We start from the raw sequence: 18,750 nt of genomic DNA on the forward strand, positions 1-18,750 counted from the left end.
CTGTTGGTCTCATTCCCCAGCTCCACCACGCCGATCAGCTCAACCACCCCTGCCTCCCAGACCATCGGCCCTGGGTGCTCTTCGCAGACAGTACCGCCAATTTCAGCTCTCCTCTCTTGCTGCTGAGTTTACTCATTTTTAGAACAGCTCCAGCCCAAATATCCCAGCTAATGCCTTCGTGCCTCCTCGCATTGCGGGGCTTTACAATGCTCGATGGGAGTACACAGACTTCCCTGATCTCAGCCGTCGTCACGACTGCTCCTGTTTTCCTGACACGACACCACAGTTTTCTCCCTATCCTTCACACTGGTCTACCACTGGTTCTCTCCCTGCTTCTCCCGTTCCGCCAAACCAGCGTGCTCCTGTGTCTTCACCCATCCCTGGACCAAGCTACGCTTTTATGTCCCCTGTCCATGCTTCTGTGTCTTCACCTGGGCCTAGATTCAACTACTCCTTCATGTCCCCTGCTGCTACAGAACCCCGTACACCCCGCTATGTCAATAAAGATGCTTAATCTCCCTTTTGTTTCTTGTCCTTCTTTGTCTATTCCATACACTCATAACATTCAGTCAGATTCTATCCTACTCACACATGTAAATACCTTATTATTATTATTAATACTTGATGTAAATAAAGGTTTGATTAACATATAGATCAAATAGTGTTTTGTTAAACTTCATCTAATAAGTTCTATATTGCTTATTAAGTTAATTAGGTTAATTTAGTTTGATAATATTAGTTTGATTATAACACACTAGATATGGTTGATTAAAATATTTTCTCGACATTACTCCCCTCTGAGACTTTATAGTCTCACATTCCACTTATAATCACTTATAACCGTTTCTTAATCATACATGTCATGTACTACTGCAGTAGGACAAGGTAAAAGTCTTTGACTTCTTTGGCATGTTGTAGTTTTCTTCTGACCCAGATACTTTGCGTATCGCAGGGGGTCTTGTTGGAGCCCTGGAAGAGGTTACTAGCACTTTACCAGGCACTCGGTGTTGCTATCCACGTGAATATGTTGGTCCAAGGAAAAGGTCCATTAAGGCTTGAATAATAACAATGAAAGGAATAATAAACAAAGCAACAGGAAACAATGAGAAAAGCAAAAAGGAAACGAAATAAACGAAATAAAAGCAAAAGCTATAAACGAAATAAAAGCAAAAGCTAAGAAACAGATCGACAAATAAGAAAAGCAAAAGGAAACGAAATAATAATAAAAGCAAAAGCTATAAACGAAATAAAAGCAAAAGCTAAGAAACAGATCGACATTACTAAGAAACAGATCGACATTACTAAGAAACAGATCGACATTACTCCCACCCTCACACCAATGGGTGCGCCAAAACCACAACATCGATGAACTAGGAGTGGGCGAAAAACCCTGTAGACAATCATACCAGGGAAAATTCCCACCCTGCCCGCCAGTGGCGCGACAGTGGAATCACCACCAAGGTCATCCTTAGTCGTGGGTGTACATGCAGTTAAAATATAAAATACATGAACAAAAGAAAATGAAATCAAACAATGTAGTCCGCATAAACGTGGTAAAGCTATGAAACAGGCTATAACCGCTTAATCCAATGAGGTAAGGGAGCAGATATATGGCGACCAGTCCGTATTGCGAACCACACAGCATTGTACCATTTTAGACGGGACCGTCTACCATGCACTGAAACTACCTCTGAGTCTCTGGCACGCTTGTGATATCTGTGACACAGGATAGGGCGACAGTGCCAACCCCAGTGTTTTGCTGATTCCGTTGTCCATAGAACATAGCCTCCTAAGGTAATGGTGTAGTATGTTACAGTGGTGCGTTGCATGACGAAGGTCGTAAGCAGAAAACTATGGGTGTTTCGGGCTCTTGTCGAGAAGGAAAGAACCCCAAATGACTCAGCCAGGGAGATTGCGCGACGTATTGTGAAGACTCGGGTGACCATCTGGAGTCCACCAGGAAGATCATAGACAGAGTTCTGAATGGAGTCTAGCCACATCCCCTCTGGGGAAAACATGTTAGCATGGCGCAAAATGGCGGTCACTGGTCTACGCTGGTCCTCATCTGTTTCCCAGGCAAACTCATCCCTCTGTGGAGGAAAACCGAACCACTCATGGGGTCCACCATGGCATCGTTCACCCAAAGGACAGTCGTCACCGTTTTGGCACCACAAACAATGTGTCTGATTGTCATAGGTTAGGGCTGCACACGCCTCACAAGGACCCCTGAAAGTGTTGAAGGCGAAGCGATATCCCTCATAACATGTTTCTGTGAATGCACACACCCCAGGAAACAGTCGCAGATTCGGCTGTAGCCACCTGGGTTCTCTGGCCATGTTCCTGCACACAACATGAAGAACTCACAACAACAACATGGTTTATACAACATAATGTGGATTGGTAACGACTTAAAGCAAGTGTCATGAAAGTGGGAAATATAGAAGTATAACTTCCACGGGTATGTTATTAGTATCTAGATTAATTAGACAGATAGATAGATGGCTAGACAGATATATATATATCTAATAAATATTAAAAGGATATGTTTGGTGTACATTATTCTTGTCCTTTGTTTGAACCCAAAAAATCTGCTTTCATGTCTTCATAGACGTTATGGTCCATAGCTGCATAGATATGTTCTGTAGTAGATTCCTGCTCCATAACAGCCGTCATTGGGAGCTGTACATATTGTCCGAACAGTGAGTGCACAGTCTTGCTGATAAGAGCACGGAGACAAGGTATGCCGCAGCAAACAAAAAATGCCACGGCTGCAAGAATAATGGCAAGTGTAGTTCCAATACGTATTAGTCCCGCCAGCCAGTTTGAAGAAAAAAACCAACTCAGCCAACTAGTAAGTGCGGATTCCTTCGCATTATTGGAGACCATCTCATCACGAGCCGCCATACGTTCTAGTAGAGTGTGTAGCGGACCTGCAGAGCCAGTGTGAAGAGGAATAACCGTGCAACAGTCCTCCCCAATTAGATGGCACACACCTTGATCTGGGCCAAGCATTTTGTCAATAGCAAATCTATTCTGTACAGCCATTAATGTAGTGGCGTGAAGTTGTTCTGATATTAGTTTTAAGGCTTCAATTGTGTGATTGATAAAACGTTGTTGGTTGTACCAAATATAATTTATCCAGGCCATATTACGATCTATTTGGATCCAAGGGAGAAACATTGTCAATGCTTTGGAGGCGCCTTTGTCTAGAGCAGCAAACTCAACCGGAACGCCTACTGGTGTGCCCTTCCAACTTATATAGATGTCAGGATCTGTGCCCCATGAGGGCAAGCTAGATTTATCAGTGATCGTGAGATGCTTGTTCTTGTAATTATTCACGATACTAGCTAACGACGTTTGGTCAACGTCATCCTGAAAAGCGCTTCGACGTCGTCTTGATCTAACCAGGTCGTGTAAAAGGGTCTCATTTACTGCCATAACAATAAGACGTCCTTCTAGGACTACCGGTGCACAGCGACCATGCCACAGGCTAGGCAGAACCTGCAGCACTTCCTTTCCCCCACAGAACCAGAATATGTCTGCTAGGGGCAATGTGCCTCTTCTCAAGCTGGGGACATAAAAATGACTACGTGTTTCATTGTCACATTTCTGTGTAGAGTCATTACAAGATAGTCTCAAGTTAAGTATGTGGAACGCTGCATCAATTTGTTGGTCACATGCCTCCTTGGGCAGTGATCCCACATTAACTACTCCTGTTGCATGGAGGCACAATGGGAAAGTTTGTCCTGGTTGCACAATTACCCGCAAATCGTCATTACTAAGAGTAGCCAGAGGCTGATATTCGCATGCAGCACTTCGTGAGTGCATCCAGTGAGCTCCATAATCAACAGCAGCTGAACCCAATAAACATATAGCTGGACATAGATGAGTGGTGTTATAGGGTGCTTTATCACATGCCTCTATCCCTACTGTTGGCATAACACGAGGTGGGCGACGAGACCTTCTGTCGCATACAATGCATGTAGAGTGGGGCACTGCTGTACGCCCTGAATTTACCAACCATTGTCTGTACAAGTTAAGGTTTGGTTGAATGTTTGTAGTTTCGGGATATAGCTTTACTGATGTTACATTGATCTTTTCCGCACATCTGAGACAGGACGGGGCTTTTGGATTTAAGGGATAGTTGGGGTTCTTATATCTAAAGCTAAGTTGTATTCTAGGTAAGTTCATCTTTTCCTGCCAGTTAGGAACATATACAAGGAATCTATACAAAACATCCCCATATACTAGAGATTCCACCGAACCTGCCATGTGGGATCCCTACTTGGGGAAAACCATAATACCACAATAGCGCATCAACACAACTACGGGTGCCCAACACACGAGGTATAACTTTGCGGGGTACTCCCGTAACTACTACAATGTCTGTTCCATTTTCTGTGTCGGTTATACGAGCCTCGAGTCTCATCTCGTATTCAGGAGTGTCTTGTATCTCTGTAGAGTTGCGAGGATGAACTAAGGACATGGTATATGTTATAAATATATGTTTTGCAGTTACAGGAAAAAATGATAGGACCTTGGTGTTATTTAAAACGCCCAATGCACACCGAAGCTGTGCTGCAAGCACGTTTCTTGCCGAATATACAGAAATTTTAGCAGCCTGTGCTGCAGTGAGACCGGTTTTAGCGTGGCGAGTTAGGGTTCCTGGTGGTAGAGATCTCTTATATCTGTGTGTGGACATGTTACGATTTACTGGGCATGCTGCGGGCTGAGAGCAGTTACTAGGGAAATGTCAGGCACAAGGACTGATACTTTTGCTGGATGATGTGAATAACAGTTAATGACAATGTAGGTGCAAATGAACCATACTACTAGAGCCATAGCGAGTACTGCCCAGTATCTTTTGGTGGGAGTCTGTTTGGACTTTAGGGAATTTTTCATCATGGTTCCACAGGTAGATCGATGTCTAAGTCTACTAGATCTTGTAGATTAAGAGTGTCAAACTGTGCAGGTGGAGTGACAGTGTCTTCTTCGTTGCCTAGTAGTCTCTGCACAGTCTCTTCTAATGTGTCATGTGGTGGTCGTGAATCAACCTGATACGAACAACCTGGCCTTGGTTCTCCCTCAACTGGCCGTGGTTGTGTGGTTTTGCACGTGTCCTGTATGCTGGTCCTCTGTCCTGTGCTGGGCCTGTGCCGTCGTCGTCGTCTTCTGAGTCGTCAGAGTGGGCGCAGCGTGCCAATTCAGCACGAGATTTCCTCCACTCTGGTCCTTTCACCGCAGCTCTGCAACAATGGTTAAGATGATACCAGTATTCCTTACCTTCAACCTTGACTGCGGTAGGAGTTGCTAGTACCACCTTGAATGGTCCTTCACGACGTGGCTCACTCCAGTGTTTCCTTTTGAACACTTTGATGTACACGTAGTCACCTGGTTGCACCTGCTGTAGTGGCTCGTCAACCTGTGCTCCGTGTGTGGCTTCACGAACCTGTGAATATAAAGTTCTGTGTATTTGCGTCAGATGTTTGCAATAACTAGACATGTCTGCTTCAAGTTGTTCAAGTGAGGAGCTTGTGTAAGGTCCTTGTGTGAAAGCAACTGGCATGGGTCGTCCAGTCAGCAGCTCATGCGGTGTTAGATGTGTGTTGCGATTTGTTTGAGAGCGCATTTTCATCAATGCCAGTGGAAGAGCTTGTACCCAATTCAGATCTGTGCTAGCACAAATTTTTGCTATTTTCTCCTTCAACACTCCATTTGCTCTTTCAACCATTCCTGTGACTGTGGATGGTAAACACACCCCATCCTTTGCTTTATGCACAACGCTTCTGAAATCGCCTTGATCACATTATTTACAAAGTGTGGTCCATTGTCAGAGCTCAGCTTGTCAGGTATCCCAAACCTTGGAATCACTTCCCTGGTCAGAAACTTAGCTACAGTCTTTGCGTCATTCTTGGCAGTAGCTATCGCCTCAACCCATCTGCTAAAACGATCTATTACTACCAAGATGTATCTTTTCCCTTCCTTTCTATCTGCCATGTCCACAAAGTCCATCATTAAATGTCGAAATGGTCCCCTTGGTTCAGGAATGTGACTGATTGGTGCTGTGAAATGTTTTCTGACATTTCGTGCTGCACATAGTTCACAGGACCTCAGGAATTTGTCCACCATACTGGCCAGATATGGCGACCACCAATTCCTTCGGATTGTGTCTATGGTCTCTACGATTACAGTGATCTACCCCATGTGCTTCAGCAATGAGCTTTGGTAAAAGAGCTAATGGTGCTACCCACACTCCATCAATACTTCTCCATAACCCTGTGTTGGGGTCTTGTACTGCCCCTCGTTTCTTCCATCTCTCTTTCTCCTCTCTACTCGCTACGTCCTGATATTCCCCAAGATCTTCCTCTGTTACCTGCCCTCGCACTTCCTCATGTTCTTCATCCTGTACCATCATCACTTTCACACAGTCTTTTCCTAATGCTGCATCTTTAGCTGCCTCATCTGCTGCCGCATTACCTCTACTGACCATATCCCCATCAGATTTGTGAGCTTTACACTTCACAATGGCTAATGCCTTTGGAAGCATCATTGCTTTGAGCAAATCAGAAATTGCAGGACCATGCAAAATAGATGATCCATCAGCTCTCTGGAAACCCCTTTGTTCCCAGATGGGTCCAAATGTGTGACATACCCCATGTGCATATGCTGAATCAGTGTAAATAGTGCACCTTCCTCCTGCTCCCAACCTACATGCTGCTGTTAACGCTTTTATTTCTGCTAATTGGGCAGAACAAGGTTGTGGTACGCTTACGCTAGTTAGTACTTGAAACAAGTCGTCTTCCTCATTGTGCATGACTACAGCATATCCTGCTTTATTGCCATCATTCGCACGATAGCAAGAGCCGTCCACAAACAAAACAATTTGGGCATTTTGCAATGGTTGGTTCTCTAGGTCATCTCTAGCCTTCAGAAATTTCTCTGCTTCTGTAGTGCACTCATGGGGAATTCTCATCTGATAAGACCACTCGATCAGCTGGATTGATTGTGTGGCACCTCTCAATTGTTAGTTCTGGTGCAGACAGGATGACATCATACCCTGTCCTTCGTGCATTCGTGATCACAAACTTTTGACTTGTCAGCAGAGCATGTAATGCATGAGAAGTGTACAGGGTCACTGGATGACCCATCGTGATTGTTGATGCTTTTTGATAGGCGAATGCTGCTGCTGCCAATCCTCTGTAACAAGGTGGCATGCCTTTTTCCACATTGTCAAGAGCTGTACTATAGTATGCAATTGGCTTCTTTCCCATGCTCTGTTGCTGTTGTGCTAAAATGGCTGATGCAAAACCTCGTCTTTCTGACACATAGAGGTGAAATGGTTTTGTGTAGTCTGGACAGGCTAGTGCAGGAGCAGATTTTAGATCACTTTTGATAGTTTCAAAAGCCTTTTTTCCTTCTTCTGTCCAGACTAGGCGTGCGCTAGATTTTGTCTGATCAGCTGCTTTCATCATGTCTCTGAGAGGTTGTGTCTTTAATGCAAAATCACAAATCCATGGTCTGCTAAAACCTGCTAAACCCAGGAATGACAACATATGTTGCACTGTTTGAGGTTGTGGTGTCTTCTGAATTGCCTCTACATGAGAGGGCGAGATCTTTCGTGTAGTGCCTTCGAGCACTCTACCCAAATATTCTACCTTTTGTCGGCAGAATTGCAATTTTTCCTTACTGACCTTGTGTCCATTATGAGCTAGGGTTTCCAGAATCTTTAACGAGTCTTTCATGCACTGTTCTTTGGTTTGACTACAAATCAGTAGGTCGTCTACATATTGAAGCAAACTGCTTTGAATGTCTAGGTCTGCCAGATCTCGTGCTAACACCTGGTTAAAAATTGACGGGCTTTCACAATACCCTTGTGGCAGACGTGTGTAGGTGTATTGTTTTCCCCCGTATGTAAATGCAAACAGAAACCGAGACTCAGGATGCAGAGGCACACTAAAGAATGCTGAGCATAAGTCAATTACAGTGTACCATTTAGTCCCTTCAGGGATGTTTGTTAACAGTGTGTGTGGATCAGGTACTACAGGATTTTCTGCTACCACCACACGATTTATTGGTCTTAAATCATGGACCAATCTCCACTTGTCTGAATTTGGTTTTCTGACCGGAAAGATGGGGGTGTTGCAAGGGCTGTCTGTTGGGATTAACACTCCTGCTTCAACTAGTCCTTCAATGGTGGGTCTTATCCCCTCTATCGCCTGTTGCGACAGTTGGTATTGTTTCTGGTATGGTAATTGCACATTGGGTTTTAATTGAATTTTCGCCAACCCTGATGACTTAACTAACCCTACATCTGTCTGGTGTTTAGTCCATAGTTTTTCCGGAATCTGTTTCAGTACCTGTTCTTCTTCTAGTTCAGCCTGTTCTTCCTTCTGTTGCCATTGTCCTACCTGCCCTACTTGTGTTCTCACTTGCATCTGTCTGTTGATCAAAATAGTGTGAGCTACCGCACTGTCTTCAGCTGTTAATTTTATTCTGAGATATTTCCTGTCTGATGTCATGCTCATATCTTTTCCACTGGTATCCATTCAGTTATCTGACTTGCTTCTCTGACCATTGGCCCTAAGTCTTTTGATTTATAATTTTGCCCGATCATCAGGGAGACATGTGGAACAGAGTTTTCAACTGAATACCACTGTGCAATGTGGTCTGGTAGTTGTACTGTTGCAGCTATCCCCTGGGGACCAATGATCACGTTTTCTACTTTGAGGCTGTACTGGTTTCCTTCTACATGTTCTCCCCACAAAGTCTCATATTCTTCATCTTGTCCCCCCTCATCATACCTTATTGTGCAGTGCCATGGTTTCCTGGTTTCCTTACAGTCTGGACGCATGTTTGTAAACCATGCTTTCAAGTGGTCATACAGCTTGTGGATTTCTGAAGATGTCACGTCGAGTTCCAGCCAATAGACTTTATCCAGTGTCTGTTGGTCTATTTTTCTTTCTACCATCACACACTGTTGAGCTAGGATTTCGGGCAGTTCGACCCACACTCCTGTAGGCCCACAGAAGATTTTTGCTCCTAGCTTACACAGTACATCTCTGCCTAGTAGATTCGCTGGGGTATCGGGGGAATACAACAATGGTGCTTGTATTGTGATTCCTTCTACTGTTATGTCTTGTGGCTCTGTGAAATGCAAAGTTTGAGTTTTACCCGAGAAGCCTACTGTCTTTACTGCTTTGCGTGAGAGGGGAGCTTAGAGCCTTCTTTTCCAATGCTTGTAAATGTTGCTCCTGTGTCAATCAAAATGATGTCTGGAGCTGATTACTCACATCCACCATTATGGTTGGTTCTTGTGCAGGGTACAGTGAGGTGGGGCACTGTACCAGCTCCCCCTCTGGCTTCTCTGGGCATCTTCACATGTTACCTTGAGGTGGTCCCGGAGGGCCACCTCTAAAGTTTGCCTGAGTTTGTTGATTCTGCTGATTCTGGCCCATCCATGGTCCCGCCCAATTTCCGGGTCTTGCCAGCTTTGATTTTGTTGCTGGTTTCCTTGCTGTTGTCTTATTGGATAGGGGCAGTTTCTCATCATGTGATTGGGATCTTGGCAATTCCAGCATCTTCCTCCTCTCGTTGGTTGATAATTTCTTGGTTGAAACATTCCTCCTCTTCCTCTGCCTCTACCTTGTCCCCACCCTCTGTTTTGTGGTGGATATTGTTGATACGATGGATAGGTCATTATTGGTTGTCCCACAGGCATTAGTTGCTGATTTCCTTGATCTGGTATGGTTTGACCAGCTGGATCCTGCTGTGCATTTGTTGGTATCATCATGACTGCTGCTTGTTTAGCTGAACTTCTCTCTTCTTTGCGTTTTTCTTGACTTTCTTGTTTACTCCGTGCTATCTCTCCGAGTTGTGCTTTGTGCAGCAATGTTATTAAATCTTCTGCTGCTTGTTTACTTGCTTCTTTCTTTTCCTGTGCATTTCCACAGCATGTGTGACATTTGCCTGGAAAGCTGCCCAGGGCAGTGCATTAAGTCCCACAACTGATTCAAGCTGTTCTTGTACTTCACTTGGAAGCGCTCTCTTCAGCATTATTTTGAACAATGTGATGTTAGCCGTCGTCTCATCCCATGCTGACCCCATCTCTTCAGCCCATGCTTTCTGTAATTTAAGAATGAAGGCCGCAGCTCCTTCTTTTTCGTCCATTTTCAGGTTTTCCACCTTGGTTAGATCAGATTGAGTGGGGTATGCGGATCGAAGTGCATTCCACACGTCGTTTCTTTTTACTCCAAACGTCCAGCGATCATACTTTTGATCCTTTCCCACGTCTCCTAGATGTGCCTGATCCAATATTTCTATCATTTTAGCTTTTCCCAATGACTGTGTCAGGATCGCCTTGATATCTCCCATAGCCAGCATCTGGCCCATGGTTTGTTCTTCAAAGCGTGTTATCCATCTTTGTGCTCCTTCACATATGTTAGGCAGTCGGCTTATTAGTCCCGTAAGATCCATAAATGACCATGGTGTGTATACTGATTCTGCGCCTTTTATAATGACTGGCATCTGTAAAGATTCTTGGCAATTGGGATTTGTCCATTCTCCTTCTTCTATGTCTTCTTCTTCATCATCGTGATCACTTCTCTGTACTTGTGACCTTGTCATCCTTCGTTCATGTGGAAAGTCTATTATGGCTTCTCTTGCTTTTTTCTGCTTTTCTTTTCTTCCAGCCTTTACATTGGTTTTTGGTTGATTCCTGTATAGTTGAGATTCTAGTTTATCAATATACTGTCGGCACTGCTCCACTCTTTCTGCGCTTTTCTGTTCTGCCCTCTGTATCTCTGCATCAAGTTGGGCATGTTCATGTTGATATAGCTTCACCTGTAATTGACGATTTTCACCTGTTACTTTCGTTATGATCTCTTTTGTCTGGTCCATTTCTCTTCGAGTGTCTTTTAGAATTTCCTCCATTTTCTCCATCCTCTTTTGGGTTTCTGCCAGTTCTTGCCTGTTTATTGTATTTTCTTCTTCTTGAAGTGTCATTTCTTCTTTCAGAGCTTTCACCTCTGTTTGCAGTGGATCACTTTTCAGTGGCATTTTTGGTGTCATCTCCAAAATTCCATGGACATGCACCTTTTCCCCTCTTACTGGGTTCAGGACGACAAAATCTTCTTCATCCTTAACTTCCTCTGAGTTTGAATCTTCCTTCCTTTCATTCTTATTTCTAACATCTGGAAGAGATGTGGCTTTGCTTAATCTTTTTTGTACCTTAGGGGTGCTTTCACACCTTTCTTGCCTTTGTTTTTGCTTTTTCTGGCGATGTCTTTGATTCTGGTCATGCTCAGGTGGCTCTAGTTCCTCTCGCTCTCTCTCCCAGTCTTCAGGTGGGATATCTAAATCATAATCATGTTCATAATCATATCTCCTTCACTGCCGCTTTCTTCATCATCTCCTCTTCTCCTTCAAGATTCTGAAATAACACTCTGTTTGTTTGTCTTGCTCTTCCTTTGTTTATTTTGTTATCTGCAACTGGTAATTCCATCCTTCCTTCGATCGTCCTCCTGTTATGTCTAGTTGTATGTCGTGATACTCTCCTTTTCCTAGTACTGGGTAGAAGCTAATCACCTTTGGCTTCTTTATTTCAGCATATGGTGGTGGTTTCTTCTGTTCCTCATACTCCTCTAATGGTGGGGCTGAAACCTTTTCTGACCCTTTTCCTCCTTACTTCCTGTTACCTTTTCTGTTTTTCTTTATGCACTTTTAACATCTCCCCCTCGTGCTCAAACCATTCAATGATGTCTAATTTCCGTTTTGTCTTTTCTTTCTTTTCTTTTTTTATTTCTCCCCAATTTCTAATTCTGGTTTTCATTACATCACACTTTTCTTTATTAAATGTTCCCTCTTCAGGCCATTGCAAATCCCAGCTGTCAGATCTTTCCATTTTTTCATGTATTTTTTAATCTCCTTTTCAGCCCCTTTATGCCTTATAATTATCACATCCACAGGTGTGATTGGGGATTCTTCCGTACTCATGATACACCCTTGTCTTGCCCTGTGTGCCTCTCTACGGTGGCCTGGGTTTCTGTTTTGAGCAGACCACTTTAAATGGACGTTTATCCGTCTCACTGTCTTACAAGGTCGTGTTGGATTTTTTCGGCTTTGTCCACTTAATGAGTTGATTTTATCGATTAGAATCGAGGTAGCTGCCCCTCTTTCCCACACCACCTCTTTAGGTTCCACTACAACAGTTGCTGTCAGTCCCGAGCAATAATTAGATTGTTCAGGTACTTCTGCATTTAATTCTATCAATGGTTCCTCGTCTTCATTGTGTGGGTCTGCTATGAAATCAAACAGGTGTATCACGGCTTTACTAGGTGTAGGGGCTTCCACTAGGGTGCGCAGTACTGGGCTTAACAATTGAGGTTTCCAGATGCTTTTTATTTTTTCATACCAGTTTTCCTCTGGGAATATCTGGTGCAACACCTCTATGCCATGTAATCGTGTAATAGCCCACAATTTGTCTTGTATCTGCTTTTCTGTCTGCCTCCTCTCTATACCGTTTCTATCTTTGTATGTCCTTTCGTCCCAGAAATGAGTTCTAAGTCCGTTCGTCTCTATCTCTATGTCCATCAAATCCACATTTATCTTGTTATATTTTCCTCTATCTTATTTATTCGTTTATTCTCACTGTGTATGTCCGAGTGTATGCATGTATGTGTATGTGTGTCAGCGAGCGAACACTATGTGTGTGTGTGTGTGTGTGTGTTATACTCCGTGCGCCTATGCGCATGCGCACCCCCCCTCGTGCGCTCCGTGTCTGTATGCGCGTGCCCGCGCCCCCTCTTTCTCCTGCTCTGTCTCTCGTCCAAGAATATGAGTATACTCACAATCTCAGCATCATCCCAAGCAGCGTAAGCAAACAGCAAGCAACAATACAAACACAGGCATACATATAATTTCATAGACAAAACATCAACATACGGAAAACACAACTATAAATCCGGTTTTACAGAAACACGCTTTTCCCGAACAATATGACAACAACACTTACACAACTGCAGTTACAACGTTTCTCTTTTTACCGTACATGTACACATGGCCATCACTTCATCTCAATATCCTCGGGTCCCACCCCGTACTCGTAACGGTGACTCTCCGAGCCTGACAACTCACGACCTTTTAAATGTACCCTTTCCACCCCAGGTTACGAACCTGGATCCCCTAGTAAAGACCTATGGTATCTTTCCTGTTTTAGACTATATGAGAAGTGTTACCTTCTCACATCGGGACTTGCACCCGAATCACCAAGATCTCACTTTTGGGTTTACACGTTCTCGGTCTGCTTAGTCTGCAACCTAATTAGACCATATGGAAAGTCCGACAGACTAAGGTACAAACAATTAGCCGTAGTTTCACGTGGGTCCCACCCTGCGTCTCTATACGCAGTGACTCTCCACCTCACAACTTTATTCACGTGGGTCCCACCCTGCGTCTCTATACGCAGTGACTCTCCACCTCACAACTTATGTCTTTACTTTTGCTTATACTCATCCAACACTAATTTTCCACCCGATAGTTCTTTGGCCCTAGGCCAGCAGTCTATACCCTCCCCGGGGCCGACAACCTCATAGGCATACAGTTACTAATCACAGACTTTGAGTATAACAGGTGTCTGCTTACCTTTTTCTCTGAATTTTGTTTCCAACGGCTGCAGCCCACAGGATGCTCGGTCCCCTGTTCAGGTTTTCGACCTTTGTGCTGACCTTCAGGGCCCCACGTTGGGCGCCAATAAATATGTCGGAACTCAGAGCCCGTCTCTGAGGCGACACATCGAGGGTGGATTTCTTTGCTCAGAGGATTCCCAATAATGCCCAGCCAATTCTAGAAAAAACACAAATATAATAGACACAAACCGCCAATGAAGGATCCTCAGTCCTGGATGAGTAAAAGCAAAACTTCTTTATTCCATGCAGGTTTCAATGAGCTCAATAAAAGCTGGGTACTTCACATCAAAATGAACAGCACATCAACAAATGACAAAGCATGCCAAAGTGAAGAAGTACACTGACTGCTGTTCCACGCTCGTATTTATACCTTGTGGCCACCGTGTCTTACTATTTTTTCTACTTCCTTGACCTTGAAGAATTCCCTTATGTCTCGGTCTTACCTTCTTTGTCCATAATTCCCTTATGTCTCTGAATTTTGCCTTCCTTGTCAATTCCCCTTATCTTTGGCCTTGGCGTTCATTCTTTCAACAATACCATATTTGGAGTTCCTGTGTTTTTCAGTTCCCCTTATTTTCCGGCCCATAATTTTATATAAAAAAAAATATGAGTGAGTATAAAAGGCTTTTACTTTTCTCTGGTTTTAACCATACATTCTTCAGTCTTTCAAGTGTGAACAACCTTTTACGGCCTATTTTGTCCTCCTGCATTTGCAATGGGTAAGTGTTATGTTTTATTCTTTTATAATGCTGTTCTGCTATTCTACTTTCATTTGATTGAGTTATAACATTGTTTTTAGTTTGTTTGCATACTATGCTTGATTAATTAATGGTTGTAAGCGCCTAAGTTATATTTTAACTTGTGCATTCTGAACTGATTGTTACTCAGTGTATATGATTTTCTTGAGTGTTATCCTTTACTTGTGCTCAACCGTCACTATGATATTCCCTATTTTAACATCTTATCTCTGTTGGTCTCATTCCCCAGCTCCACCACGCCGATCAGCTCAACCACCCCTGCCTCCCAGACCATCGGCCCTGGGTGCTCTTCGCAGACAGTACCGCCAATTTCAGCTCTCCTCTCTTGCTGCTGAGTTTACTCATTTTTTAGAACAGCTCTCCAGCCCAAATATCCCAGCTAATGCCTTCGTGCCTCCTCGCATTGCGCGGGGCTTTACAATGCTCGATGGGAGTACACAGACTTCCCCTGATCTCAGCCGTCGTCACGACTGCTCCTGTTTTCCTGACACGACACCACAGTTTTCTCCCTATCCTTCACACTGGTCTACCACTGGTTCTCTCCCTGCTTCTCCCGTTCCGCCAAACCAGCGTGCTCCTGTGTCTTCACCCATCCCTGGACCAAGCTACGCTTTTATGTCCCCTGTCCATGCTTCTGTGTCTTCACCTGGGCCTAGATTCAGCTACTCCTTCATGTCCCCTGCTGCTACAGAACCCCGTACACCCCGCTATGTCAATAAAGATGCTTAATCTCCCTCAAGTTTGTTTCTTGTCCTTCTTTGTCTATTCCATACACTCATAACATTCAGTCAGATTCTATCCTACTCACACATGTAAATACCTTATTATTATTATTAATACTTGATGTAAATAAAGGTTTGATTAACATATAGATCAAATAGTGTTTTGTCAAACTACATCTAATAAGTTCTATATTGCTTTAGTAAGTTAATTAGGTTAATTTAGTTTGATAATATTAGTTTGATTATAACTCTGCTAGATATGGTTGATTAAAATATTTTTCTCGACACCATTCCAAAGAAATCTAAAATTACTGGACTTAAAGACTGGTGTTGGCTTATTTGAAGGACATTACTAGACCCTTGCTGAATCCCTGCAGTTTGCTTACCGAGCAAACAGGTCTGTGGACAATGCGGTGAACATGGGGCTGCACTTCATCCTGCATCATCTGGACAAACCAGGGATTTAGTGAGGATCCTGTTCATTGACTTTAGTTCGGCCTTCAACACCATCATCCCAACCCTCCTCCGAACTAAACTAGCCCAGCTCTCTGTGGATCACCAGCTTTCTGACTGAGACTGGGAAAATTCATTCAAGCAGCCATACCAACACTGGTGCCCCATGGATGTTTTCTCTCCCCACTGCTCTTCTCCCTGTACACTAACGACTGCATCTCTACAGACCCCTCTGTTAAGCTCCTGAAGTTTGCAGATGACACTACAGTCATCATCCTGAACAATGACGGTAATGAGTCTGCATATTGAAGCGAGGTTCAGCAGCTGCCTGCATAAACCACCTCCTTGGCCTACCTCTTTTCCTTCTTCCTGGTGGCTCTATCTTCAGCTTTCTCCTACCAATATACCCCATGTCCCTCCTCTCCACATGTCCAAACCATCTCAATCACCTTTTCTCCAAAATGGCCTACATGCGCTGACCCTCCATCCTCATCAATCCCAACGAAAACCTCAACATCTTCAGCTCTGCTACCTCCAGCTCCACCTCCTGTCTTTTAGTCAATGCCACTGTCTCTAAACCATACAACATCGCAGGTCTCACCACAGTCCTATAAACTTTCCCTTTCACTCTCACAGATACTCTTCTATCACATCATTGCCATTAAACCATTGGGAACTTAATTATGATAATGCAAATAGCATACAAGACTCTCACAATACCATATTATTCAATGCCTTTTTTTTTATTAAAAGTAAACACTTACTATTACAAAGAAAGTATTCTTGAGTTTGCTTCAAAAATATATAATTAGAAAAAACAATTATAAAATAATAATAATAGTAATTATTATTATTATTATTATTATTATTATTATTATTATTATTATTATTATAAGAATAATTCCAAAGTAGTGATTTGGGGCCCTCTCGCATTCTGGGGTGGCCCATATGCCTGGCATATTTTGACACTGAACCCCACCTCCAGTGGCTGACTGAATGTGTTAAGGTCTTATCTAATTATTCCTGTTTGCCTTTTCTTGAACTTTGCATAACTTAATCTGAACACAGTACAGTGTGTTAAACACCATAAGACACCTCTGTACTTGAGAGCTGTGTCGAGTTCATCTTATAATGCAAGGGGATATTCTGAACTAAACTAAATGTATAGGTTCCACATTTTTTTCTTTTGTAGGACCACATTAAAGTCATTAAGCTTATTAGGCCAATAAACAAAAATCCCAGTCCAACTGCCACTCCTACTGTTCTCCAAGTGGATCTAAAACCTGAAACTGAGGAATGAAGAGATACAAGAATTTAAGCATTAGAACACTGTACAACTAAACTCATATTAAAAAGAAATACATTTTTTTACACCTCTGGCTGTTTGATTTACTGCTAATTTATTTACTAGTGCTACTACTAGCAAATACACTTATTACCAAATGTTTATTATCCCTAATTTAACATTTAACATCCTCAATTAAACATTTCACTTTTCCATTAACAATAAACCCACTACATGAAGACTCACCATGAACTGTGATGTTGACAGGATTACTGTTTTCTCCAGATTCAGACTCACACCAGTAAACTCCAGTGTAGGATGTGGAGAGGAAGCTGATGATACATGTAGATCCTGTAACAGATCCCCACTGTGAACAATCTAAAACTCCTTCACTGTCTGTGTATCGTCTCACTGTCCATCCAGTAGAGTTACTCTGGTCCTCACAGCTCAGTGAGAGAGAGCCACCAATAAAGTGTTGAGTTCTGCTGGGACTGATGATCAGAGACACTGGAGGAGATTCACCTTAAATACACAAGAGTCATTTGCATAGAAAGAAAGATAATAATGCAATAAAATTTGATGCTAAGCAAATACATACAGTACTATTTAACAGTAAAACACTATTATTATATATAATTGTTTTACAAGCAATAAGACCACTGGAGCAGTGTACTGGATTACAGTACATTCCGAAGAAATGCATTGCATAGTGGGATAATTATATGTATGGTATTTGGTAGTTTCCTATTTCCAGAGCCACTTACAAAAGTACTTTGGGGTCTATATCAATAAATACATTCTGATTTAGAAGACTGGACTGGGTTTTGTAGGTTAGTAACAATACTTTTTAGTCGATTCGAAACTTAACAGTTAGCCAGTGTAGGGATGATAAATTTGGGGTTATATGGAGATATATTCTTGACCTTGTGAGAACACTTGCTGCAGAGGTTGCTGCATTCTGGACAAATTGTAGCTTGTTTATTAACAATGCAGGCCAACCACCTAGGAATGCATTACATTAGTCCAGTCTGGAGGTCATGAACACATGGACGAGCTTCTCTGCCTCAGATATAGGCAACAGGTTTCTTAGCAAAGCACTTTTGTACGTCGCTCTGGACAAGGGCGTCTGCTAAATGCTGAAAATGTAATGTCTTGCAAATGTAACAAAATGCAAGTTGCAGTTACACTTTTGTATTTTACAGTATACATTTGTATACATCATGTATACTTGTCAAGACAACGCATCATTTTCCTCACCGGTGATCCAAAGTGACTGTGGATTGCTGTACTGTGTATGAAAGGCTGGTTCTCCTCTCTCTCCTCTACACACATAAACTCCTGTGTGATGAAGAGCAGAAGGACTGAGAGTGTAGAAGCCTCCAGATCCTCTGCTGCTGTCTGAGAGAAGCTCCACATACATGATAAAGCCACGATTGTTTTTTATTGCAGTTACACCGTCTCTAAAGGGAACAACTGTGTACCAGCTGAATGTCCAGTCTGTAGAGGAGTCTGTAACCTCACAGCTTAGAGTCACTGAGTCTCCTTCAATCAGCCAGTTCTGTGGAGATACACTCAGTACTGCCTGTAGTCTCTCTGTTATATAGAAAAAAACAAAACCTTTCTTTTTTAGTTTTTTTGTATATAAAGAAAGCAGCTTTTAAATAACATCTTATTGCACATTTTCATGTGTATCCAAAACACACACACACTCACCTGATACAGTCAGTGTAACAGCATCACTGAGGTGTGAGGAACGTGAGCCTCCACTCTCTCTTCCTTTACAGGTGTATTTACCTGTGTGTGTCACTTCAACACTACTGATTGTGTACATCTGTACACTACTGACAGGA

At 42.9% G+C, this 18,750-nt stretch overlaps 1 protein-coding gene across 1 annotated transcript in view; it reads right to left on the minus strand.

The window, feature by feature from the left end:
- LOC124387347 (obscurin-like) overlaps positions 1–18,750 on the minus strand; it is a 402,170-nt gene that overhangs the window by 16,819 nt on the left and 366,601 nt on the right. Inside the window, exon 13 of the mRNA XM_046851649.1 lies at positions 17,147–17,422. Within this exon, the coding sequence (XP_046707605.1) occupies positions 17,147–17,422 (276 nt within the window). The remainder of the gene's footprint in view (positions 1–17,146; positions 17,423–18,750) is intronic.

The sequence above is a fragment of the Silurus meridionalis genome, chromosome 6 (assembly GCF_014805685.1).
Source record: "Silurus meridionalis isolate SWU-2019-XX chromosome 6, ASM1480568v1, whole genome shotgun sequence".
Classification (NCBI taxonomy): Eukaryota; Metazoa; Chordata; class Actinopteri; order Siluriformes; family Siluridae; genus Silurus; species Silurus meridionalis.